Raw genomic sequence first — 10,427 nt, 5'->3', positions numbered from 1 at the left:
ATGCATATATACACAAATATGTGTAGAGAGAGAGGCTTAAACAAACAAGTTCATGGAATATAGTTACAGAAGGGAGAATTTGACAATAATAACATTTTTTACTCATCAAACTCTCATTTTTAAAAAATGTGTTAAAATTCATTATTGGCAAGAGTTGAAGCAGGAAATGACACTTTTATGGTATTGGTGGGAGTGGATGTTGCTTCCGGGAGTCAGTGGGGTAGTATTTATTGAAGGATGGGGAATTCGTTTGTCAAAGAGAAAGATGCAGCTGTGATATCATCCGCTCTTCCTCTCACTTCTCTTTCCCAAAGCCCCGTGGCTACCCCTAACAAGAAACCCAAGAGCACTGCTGCGGAAGAGAAAACAGCTTCAGATATCATAATTGAGAGAGGTGTTGGATTGTCACCATGCTGTGGAGTCTTCCTGAGGACCCAACGCTGCTGATGTGTTGGGAGAACAAATCAAAGGAGAAATGGTAGATGTGCAGCATGGGAGCTCATTTCTTTTCTTCTTTCTTTGTTTCCTTTCTCTCCTTTCTTTTCTTTCTTTTTTAGACAAGAGTCTTGCTCTGTCACCCAGGCTGGAGTGAAGTAGAGCCATCACAACTCACTGCAGCCTTGACCTCCAGGGCTCTAGTGATCCTCCCACCTCAGTCCCTGGAGTAGCTAGGACTACAAGCATGCGCCGCCACTCTTGGTCTTTTTTTTTTTTCTTTCTTTCTTTTTATAGAGATGGAGTCTCGCTATGTTGCTCAGGCTGGTCTTGTGCTCCTGGGATCAGGTGATCCCATCTCTGCCTCTCAAGGTGATGGGATTACAGGTGTGAGCCACCGTGCCCGGCAAATCCCCTTTCGTAGCAACTCAGGTGTATCTGTATGGAGTGAAGTGAATATAGCAGCAGTTGCTCCAGAAACAGAATCCAGAATTGGAAACTGTCAGTGACAGAGTTAGAAAGAATCATGATTCAGATGATTGAAAGATCCTCTGAGGCTCTTCCAACTGGGAGATTGGATTGCATGTTGCCAAGCTAGTCCAAACCTCGTTTTACAAACTTCTGTAGGCTGGGCATGGTGGCTCATGCCTGTAATCCCAGCACTTTGGGAGGCTGAGGATTGAACTCCTTGAGCCCAGGAGTTCGAGATCAGCCTGGGTAACATAGGGAGATCCTGTCTCTATTTTTTTAAAAAAAAAGAAAAGAAAAGAAAAAAACTTCTGTACAGGATTCATTTGGACTAGCACTTCTCAACCTCAGCTATTGACATTCTGGGCCAGATAATTCTTCGTGGTGGGGCTGTCCTGCGCCTTGTAGGATGTTTCATGACATCCCTAGCCTCTACCCATGAGATACCAGCAGCTTCTTCCCTCCTCCAGCTGTGACAACCAGAAAGTCTTCAGATACTGACAGATATCCCCTGGGGGGACAGAACTGCCCCCTGTTGAGAACCACTGCCCCCTGTTGAGAGCCTCCCCAGTAGTTGGAACTACAAGCATGTGCCACCATGCCTAGCTAATTAAAAAAAAAAAATTTTTTTTTTTTTGTGGAGACGGGATCTCGCCATGTTTCCCAGGTTGATATCGAACTCCTGGGCTCAAGCAATCCTCTCACCTGGGCCTCCCAAAGTGCTGGGATTACAGGCATGAGCTACCATGCCTTGCTCCTTGCTTTTCTTTCTTTCTTTGAGTCAGTCTTGCTTTTTCACACAGGCTGCAGTGCAGTGGCATGATCATAGCTTACTGCAACCTCGAACTCCTGGGCTCAAGAGATATTCCTGCCTCCGTTTCCCAAGGTGCAGGGATTACAGACTCATATATTTTATTTATCTAACTTTAAGCACGGTCTCTACCTCCCCCAGTCGTGACAAACAACGTTTCCCTCCAGACTGCCAAATAGCTCCAGGAGGGCAACCCGCTCCCCCCCGCCCCGCCGCTTTTTCTTTTTCTTTTTTTTTTTTTTTTTTTTTTTGAGACAGAGTCTCGCTGTGTCGCCCAGGCTGGGGTGCAGTGGCGCGATCTCGGCTCACTGCAAGCTCCGCCTCCTGGGTTCACGCCATTCTCCTGCCTCAGCCTCCCGAGTAGCTGGGACTACAGGCGCCCGCCACCACGCCCGGCTAGTTTTTTTTTGTATTTTTAGTAGAGACAGGGTTTCACCATGTTAGCCAGGGATGGTCTCGATCTCCTGACCTCGTGATCCACCCGCCTCGGCCTCCCAAAGTGCTGGGATTACAGGCTTGAGCCACCATGCCCGGCCTCCCGCCGCTTTTTCAACCCGAAGCTGAAGGATATTGAGGTTGCACCACTCAAAACTGAACAGGAATACAAAAATATCTAAAGAGCTGGTGTTGGGCTGGGCGCGGTGGCTCACGCCTTTGGGAGACCGAGGCGGGTGGATCACCTGAGGTTGGGAGTTCGAGATGAGACCAGCCTGACTAACATGGTGAAACCCCGTCTCTACTAAAAATACAAAATTAGCTGGGCGTGGTGGCGCATGCCTGTAACCCCAGCTACTCGGGAGGCGAGGCAGGAGAACCACTCGAACCCAGGAGGCGGAGGTTGCAGTGAGCCGAGATTGCACAGGTGTGAGCCACAGCGCCTGGCCTGGGCTGCATTCTTTCAGGAGGCTTTAGGGGAGAATCTGTTCCCTCCTGTCTTCCAGCTTCCAGAGGCTACTGGCACTCTTTGGTTTATGATTCCTTCCTCCATCTTCAAAGCCATTAACTTCGGTTGTGACTTCCTTACAGTCAATCACTCCGACCCCAATCCCAGCCTCCTTTGTCACATCTGCTTCTCTGACTGTGGCTCTCCGGTCCCCCTCTTGTAAGCACCCTTATGACCACATTGGGCCCACCCAGATAATCCCGAGGCATCTCTGCATCTCAAGATGCTCAACTTAACCAGATCTGCAAAGTCCCTTTTGACATATAAAGTAACATCTTCACAGATTTCAGGGATTAGGATTAGGGGGAACCCTCATTCTGCCTACCCAGAGGTGAAGCTGGTGGGGCTTCTGGGTTAGGTGGGGACTTGGAGAACTTTTCTGTCTAGCTAAAGGATTGTAAACACACCAATCAGCACTCTGTGTCTAGCTAAAGGTTGGTAAACGTACCAATCGGCACTCTGTAAAAATGGACCAATCAGCATTCTGTAAAATGGACCAATGAGCGCTCTGTAAAATGGACCAATCAGCAGGATGTGGGTGGGGCCAAAGAAGGGAATAAAAGCTGGCCAGCAGGCGCTCGTAGCAGCAACCTGCTGGGGTGGCCTTCCGCGGCGTGGGCGTGGGCGTGGGCGTGGGCGTGGGCGTGGGCGTGGGCGTGGGCGTGGGCGTGGGCGTGGGCGTGGGCGTGGGCGTGGGCGTGGGCGTCTTATGTTTCAAGGGAGTTGGAGTCTTGCTTTGTCACCCAGGCTGTAGTGCAGTGGCGTGATGGTAGCTCACTGCAGCCTTCAACTCCTGGGCTCAAGAGATCCTCTTGCCTCGGCTTCCCAAGGTGTGGGGATTACAGACTCGTATTTTTTGTTTATCTAACTTTAAGCATGGCCTCTACCTCCCCCAGTCGTGACAACAACAACGTTTCCCTCCAGACTTCCAAATAGCTCCAGGAGGACAAAACCCCCCTTTTTCAACCGGGAGCTGAAGGATATTGAGGTTGCACCACTCAGAGCAGGTATACAAAAATATCTAAAGAGCTGATGTTATCTCAGTGATATCCCTTCCCTTTTTTTTTTTTTTTTTTTTTTTTTTGCTTCGGTGACACCCTACTCTCCTGGTCTTCTCCCTACCTCCCTAGTCACTCCTTTCCGTCAGTCTCCTTTCCTGTACTTAAATTTCAGAGTACCCCAGGCGTTGGCCTGGGTCTTCCGCTCCCCACCTAAACTTAAACCACAGGTTTTCATCTGGTTCTCCAGCTTTAAATAGCATCTCCCTTGATAAACTCACAAAATAAGGCACTTTCAAGTCAATGGAAGAAATGATAGTATTGGGACAAAGGACTTTATACGGGAGAAAAAAAATTGTTCATCGCTGTAGGAGGGCTGCGGGGTCTCCCCCGCGCTCCCTTTTGAGCACCTACAGTGAGCGTAGGATTCCCACGGACACCCCAATCCACAAGTGAGTCAAGTTGACAGGGCTCCAAGAAAGACCCATGGAGGGAGAGGGGAACGTCCGGGGAGGCCAAGACTGAAGAAGGCTGCGAGTGAGACTCGGAGAGGCTGATGGCGGCTCTGCAAGCTCGCAACGCGACCCCCGCCCGGTCAGCAAGACCTCAGCGCGTGATCCTCGGATTCTGCGAAACCGGACCAGCGACTGGGTCCGAGAGCGCGGTCCCCACCAAAACGAGCACCAACCAATCGCTGGGGGAAACAGGCAGCCTCGTTTTAACCCACCAATCAGAGACCGCGGCGACCCATTATAACCACCTCAAGAACCAATGAAAAACGGGGATTCTCTCAGCCCGCCTCCCGAGCTTCAACCCCAAAGAGATCGATCGCGCAGTTTTATAAAAGGTACAAATTAGAAAACAATTCTGCGGCTGCATTAGAGACACTGTGTTTTCAAAGACGGTGGGGAGGGCTGGAGAAAAATCCTAGAAGCGAGCAAGACCGCACTACACCGAAACGTCGCGGGCAGCTGACTCGCCAGTCACCATTTAGCCCAGGGCCGACTGGGGACGGACGTGCCGCTGCGCGCTGACGTCACGCGCCAGGCCCCGCCCCACTGGCCGCCCATATAGCGTAAGCCTGGCGCGCGCGCGCATCATTGTGTGGCTGGACTCGGCCGCCGCTGTGGTGTGAGGCGCGTGTTCGGGCTCTTGCCGTCCCCGCACCCGCACCGCGGCTACTGGCTTGCGGTCCGCCGTTCGACAACCAGCCCTTGGGCCCCCGCCCGCCACGGACATGCCGCGCGTCTACATAGGACGCCTGAGCTACAACGTCCGGGAGAAGGACATCCAGCGCTTTTTCAGTGGCTATGGCCGCCTCCTCGAAGTAGACCTCAAAAATGGGTGAGTCGAGCCTGGGCGCCCGCGCCCAGCGTCCCAGGCCTGGTGGCGGCGGGAACTCTCCAAGGAAAAAGGCGGCCAAGGCCGCGGCGCCGCGTGGCAGGGCCTCCAAGATGGCGACGGCGCGGCGTCGCGGGGGCGCGCTGAGGGGTGCGGGCGCGCGCACGGGCGCGCCCTGGCTAACGACGCCCCCGCTGTTGTCCGGCCCTGGCACCGCCCCCAGGTACGGCTTCGTGGAGTTCGAGGACTCCCGCGACGCCGACGACGCCGTTTACGAGCTGAACGGCAAGGAGCTCTGCGGGGAGCGCGTGATCGTAGAGCACGCCAGGGGCCCGCGTCGCGATCGCGACGGCTACAGCTACGGAAGCCGCAGTGAGTCCCACCCCCGCGCGCTCCGCGCCCTTGGGGACCCTGGGGGCGGGCGGGGGTGGGTGGGTTGGGGCCTCCCAGCCCGGGCAGGCGCGAGGGCTGGGGGTCGTTTGACTCGGGTGTCCCCGAGCCCCGCTGCCTTCATGTCTGCCCGGGGCAGCCATGGGACGCCGGAGCGCGGGGATTGGGTTTGGGTGTTTGGTTTTATTTGCGAAGTTGGGCGGGGGGTGGCTTCTTCTGGCCCCTTGTCAGCACTGTCACAGGTTCTAACCACAGAGGAAGTAAGGAGTGGCTGTATTTGTTGTATTCTCCTTACTTACCTATCAGTGCATTAGTTAGAGGTTCGGGGGCAGGCTGGGGTGGAGGTGGGGTAGGGGGGCGGGGGACGGGGAAGGGAGGAGCTTAAAGTATAGGTCTTAAAGTTATGGAACTTGATGGGGGCCGAAGAATGTACTATTTTTAAGTAATGTGGTATTGTACCACAAAGTACATCTAAATAAGCTTTATGCTGTATTTGAACTAACTGGGGCATGTTACTGGGAGGAGGTTGGGGGGATTTTTGGTTATGTTAAATGTTTGATGTTTAAATTGTTGCATGTTGAATTCAAACTTTTTAACAAGTCCTTGATGTTTCAATTTGAAAGTGACCAATGGGGCTGAGGCTGTGTCCACTGAGGCTAAGATGACTGCCTTTCCTGATTGGCCTTGGCTTTTCCATACATTGTGTGACCCTTGCCCTATGACCCTTTGGCTGACCTTACCGGAAGCCATGACGACAGCAGCCTTTTGCCATTAGACGCAGGGTGATGGTGAGGATTCCAAGGGTTAGACAAAACTGGTTAATCTGAACTAGGTGACTGTTACCTTGCGTGTTTTGTGGCCAAACCACCACCAAAAACCTCACACTGTGATGTAAGTACTTAGTGTAAAACTAGTAAACATTTTTGTAAAATGTAGAAATGCATGTAATCAGTTAAGTTTTATATTTTACAATGTTCTGTAAAATAAAACTTAGCGAGGTAAATCGAATAAAGGAGCAGTCACTCTCTAACAGATTGTAGGAGAGGTTTAGTTGGATTTAGTCTATTTGACTTGCCCTTAATTTAATTTTATGGCAAATCACAAATGTGTCGAAGGTTTAGCAATATAATAGCAAAGTCCTACTCCAGTAAATAAAAGTTGATATGTTTGTACTAACTTTCAAAGACATTATGCGTTTTTATCATTACAAGGCATCTAATTGTTCCCTTCATGTGATAAAGGTGGTGGAGGTGGATACAGCAGTCGGAGAACATCTGGCAGAGACAAATACGGACCACCTGTTCGTACAGAATACAGGCTTATTGTAGAAAATCTTTCTAGTCGGTGCAGTTGGCAAGATTTAAAGGTATGTGCTATAATTCAAGATACAAAGGATACGACTAATGCTTTAAAGTAAACTCTTATTTACATTCTTATTTCTGGGAATTTATTATAGTATATAGATCTTTTAAGATTTCCGAGTCAGACCAATCTTATCATTTCAGGATTTTATGCGACAAGCAGGTGAAGTAACCTATGCGGATGCCCACAAGGAACGAACAAATGAGGGTGTAATTGAGTTTCGCTCCTACTCTGACATGAAGCGTGCTTTGGACAAACTGGATGGCACAGAAATAAATGGCAGAAATATTAGGCTTATTGAAGATAAGCCACGCACAAGCCATAGGCGATCTTACTCTGGAAGCAGATCCAGGTAACTTGTTGAAGGACACTGTGGGGAGGAAACAGAATATTTGACAATAAAAAAGGGAAGTAATGGAGTAATTTCAATTGTTGCCTACTTGAATTAAAGCCAGCTTTTAGTTTGTTTTGGCTGTGCATCATTGGGTTTTTTTCTGGATGTTTTGAAGGTGTATTTAATTTCGTAGTAAAGAAAAACATTATTCTTTGGCTTATCTATTTTTGCCAGATGGCACAGGTGTATTTAAGATGGATTGAGATTAAGACTTCATTGTTTTTCTCCTAATAGGTCTCGATCTAGAAGACGGTCACGAAGTAGGAGTCGCAGGAGCAGCCGCAGTAGATCTCGAAGTATCTCAAAAAGTCGCTCCCGGTAAATAATGTTGTGTTGAGTCATTGTGAATATTACTGTACTTGTTTATGGAGTACGTGTATGTTCTTACAAAGTATTGAGAGAATCGGTCTTTCCTTGTCCAGTTCCAGGTCGCGGAGCAAAGGTCGATCACGTTCTCGATCAAAAGGCAGGAAATCTAGATCAAAGAGCAAATCTAAGCCCAAGTCTGATCGGGGCTCCCATTCACATTCTCGAAGCAGATCTAAGGATGAGTATGAGAAATCTCGAAGCAGGTCTCGGTCCCGATCCCCCAAAGAAAATGGAAAGGGTGATATAAAGTCAAAATCCAGATCAAGGAGCCAGTCCCATTCCAATTCGCCGCTACCTGTTCCACCCTCAAAGGCCCGTTCTGTGTCCCCTCCACCAAAAAGAGCTTCAAGATCCCGTTCTAGGTCTCGTTCAAAGTCAAGATCAAGGTCCAGGTCGAGTTCCAGAGATTAACTCAGAACTCTCTTGTTCTTTGCACACTATTATGGAACACTTTCCTATTTAGGCAGTTACTCTTTCATGTTTATACTTGGCCTCTTCTGCAAGAGCAATCTCCTGAAAACAGGGGCACACAGAAATTTGATTTGTGGCCAAATTTGATGAAAAAGATGAGGCTCTAAAGAAATGGTGGCATGAAGTCAGACACCCTGTCCCTTCTTTGTAGAATTAAGATAACTTTGATTTTATAGCTTTTGAGCTAAAATAACTTTTGTAAAGAGTAAGCTCATTTAGTTTTTTTTTTTGTTTTTTCTGTTTTTTTTTTTTAAGTATTTCAGCAGGATCTGCTGGCAGGGTTTTTTTGTTTTATTTGTTTGCTTATTTTTAAATTAACTGTTTCAAGCTTTGAATACTTAAGACTTTAGAGGGAGAACCCAATTTTCAATTATGTTGGCTTTTTATAAAGCTTGAGTTATGTAAGATTTAAATAAAACTTTGCTACCAAGATGATTGCCTTATTGAATAGGTCACTATTAAATTCCTTTAAATGTTGGCATCTGCCATTTGTGGAAACATGTAAATTCTACTGAAGTGTAAACAAGGCAAGCCTCAGATCAGCAATAAATTATTCAGTTTGGATAACATTATTTTGTGCTGTTAATCAAATTTGCCAAAGTCTTTTATCTGCCCCTTTAACAAGTTGAGTAAAAATAAAAGGTATTTTTTAGTCAATCTGTTCCATGATTTTGCTTAAATTAATTTTAAGTAATGGAACTTTTTTCAAAGGCAAATTTAAACTCTAAGAAATAATTCCTAATACTTGGGATCTTGTTTAGATAATCTACTTTCTGGAAGTTGTCAGCGTAATTAGTGTTAGAGAGTGGTTCAGTTGTCTTTAATGTTTGTCATGTGGAAATGGAAGTAGCCTCTTTTTGATCTGAACTTGAGTTTATTCAAAGTGTAAAAGCACATACTGCATTTTATGCTGAAAGATAATTATGTTTAACAGGCACTTAGTAAAGTCACTTGCCAGTTAAGTTCCACCCAATAGTCCTCTTCGTAGTTAGTGGGATTATGTGATAATTGGTTAGATCATACTTGTAAATTTTTGCTTTGAAAAACAGTGAAATGGGTAAGCCCAAACTTTTGTACTTTATTACGAGTGAGGTGTAATGAGTACTGTGGAAACCAAATTTGAATACTGCAAATTTGTACGAGTTACTAGGTTAGCAGTTAGTCCATACATCCATAAGCCTGATGAGTTGAAATTGCAGTTGGAGAAGTGAATTAACCTTACATTCCTTTATTCAGATACTTAATTATATAAAGTAATTTTATTTAAAAGCATTTATTGATCTTAGTCTGAAATCGAAATATAGATTGATTGGCTCAGCTTTAATACCTTTCCAGGAGCTGTCACAATGTAGGGTACTAAGGGTTGGATTGTGATGGGGCATGGTCGTACACCACTCGTGCCACAGGTGTGCCTGGAAAGCATGATATTCTAGGGTTGGTTTTTAGGTTCAAATAATCCAGAAATATGTCTAATAAGATAGAGTTGAAAAACTTGAGTCAAATATCTAGGGCATTCACAGAGTGGCTGTGAGTTCTTGGTAGTGTGAAAAAAACCTGTTTTTCAGAAATTCTGGGTTTCCTGTTAAAAAATCTTAAAGCCCAACCTTAGGAATATAGTGCCCCAAAAGGCAGATGCTTCTTCCATTATCTTATTTTCTTTGATACTTAATTAGATGTTTATAAAGAAATGGGTTTATTTTTCCAGTATAAATCTCAGAATTTAAGGAAAGAAAGTGGTGTGTGTTACTGTAGTTCATTGTTTTGCCTACTCAGCAGAAGTGATGACTCTTAAAAATTGGCTTTGACCAAAGTTCTCTTGTTTTCAGGGAAAGAACATAAAAGCTTTTTGAACCACAGCCTTTTTAAAGGAGGGGTGGGAGGATATTGTAAGAAATTTGGCTTTCTAAAAATATGAAACATCCTTCAACTGGGCTCTCTTGTTAATAGGACATCATATGATGATAGACTGGTTTGACTACATTGTTAGCTGCCCCAGTAAGCAGGTCATTGTATAGGTAAATGCCTGCATCCATAATTTTCTAGTAATAGCCACAACCAATTTATTAATAGTCAGGGCCTATCCTTGCCTGTAGTTCTAAGTCACTGGATGCCTGAAATCACTGTGTAACATTGGCTCACTTGATGAGCATAGGGTTGACTGATAAAATGTTTAGTTCCCTTGCTAACTTGTGGGAAGAATGAGTCCACGACATGCTCCATACCAGTGGCTAGATAGAGTGTTAAGGTGGAGCAGAAGAGAAGTGAAAACATCTTGATTCCCCTTTCACTTGATGGTGTTTATGAACATGCCGTAGTGCCTTTATGGCCAGTTTTGAGTCCTGCCTACTTTGACTTTTACGTTCCCATTCCTGTGTTACCGCCTTCCTCCCGATTTGTTAACCTATTTTGTGCTTTAAATCTCAATAAAATACTTACTGAGGGAAA

General features: G+C 46.4%; 1 protein-coding gene across 2 annotated transcripts; it reads left to right on the top strand.

Moving 5' to 3' along the window:
* The first annotated feature begins 3,345 nt into the window (after positions 1-3,345).
* On the top strand, positions 3,346-10,427 carry SRSF6 (serine and arginine rich splicing factor 6). 2 transcript variants are annotated; one of them, XM_050806550.1, is made up of 7 exons: positions 3,346-3,487; positions 3,582-4,999; positions 5,220-5,368; positions 6,628-6,752; positions 6,892-7,100; positions 7,377-7,460; positions 7,565-10,427. In XM_050806550.1, exons 2-7 carry the CDS (start codon positions 4,893-4,895, stop codon positions 7,920-7,922), a joined length of 1,032 nt encoding a protein of 343 aa, XP_050662507.1. In that variant the 5' UTR covers positions 3,346-3,487; positions 3,582-4,892; the 3' UTR covers positions 7,923-10,427. The 2 variants fall into 2 exon arrangements, with proteins under 2 accessions (XP_050662507.1, XP_050662506.1); XM_050806549.1 differs by having other exon boundaries at positions 3,346-4,999.

The sequence above is a fragment of the Macaca thibetana genome, chromosome 10 (genome assembly GCF_024542745.1).
Source record: "Macaca thibetana thibetana isolate TM-01 chromosome 10, ASM2454274v1, whole genome shotgun sequence".
Taxonomy (NCBI): domain Eukaryota; kingdom Metazoa; phylum Chordata; class Mammalia; order Primates; family Cercopithecidae; genus Macaca; species Macaca thibetana.
This window is presented reverse-complemented; position numbering and strand designations above follow the sequence as displayed.

Excerpts from the sequence above, each read along its gene's own strand:
- SRSF6 (XM_050806550.1), top strand. The coding sequence starts at position 4,893 with ATGCCGCGCGTCTACATAGGACGCCTGAGCTACAACGTCCGGGAGAAG. Across the intron at positions 5,000-5,219 it reads GAAGTAGACCTCAAAAATGG|GTACGGCTTCGTGGAGTTCG; the intron begins GTGAGTCGAGCC and ends CACCGCCCCCAG. Across the intron at positions 7,461-7,564 it reads ATCTCAAAAAGTCGCTCCCG|TTCCAGGTCGCGGAGCAAAG; the intron begins GTAAATAATGTT and ends TTCCTTGTCCAG.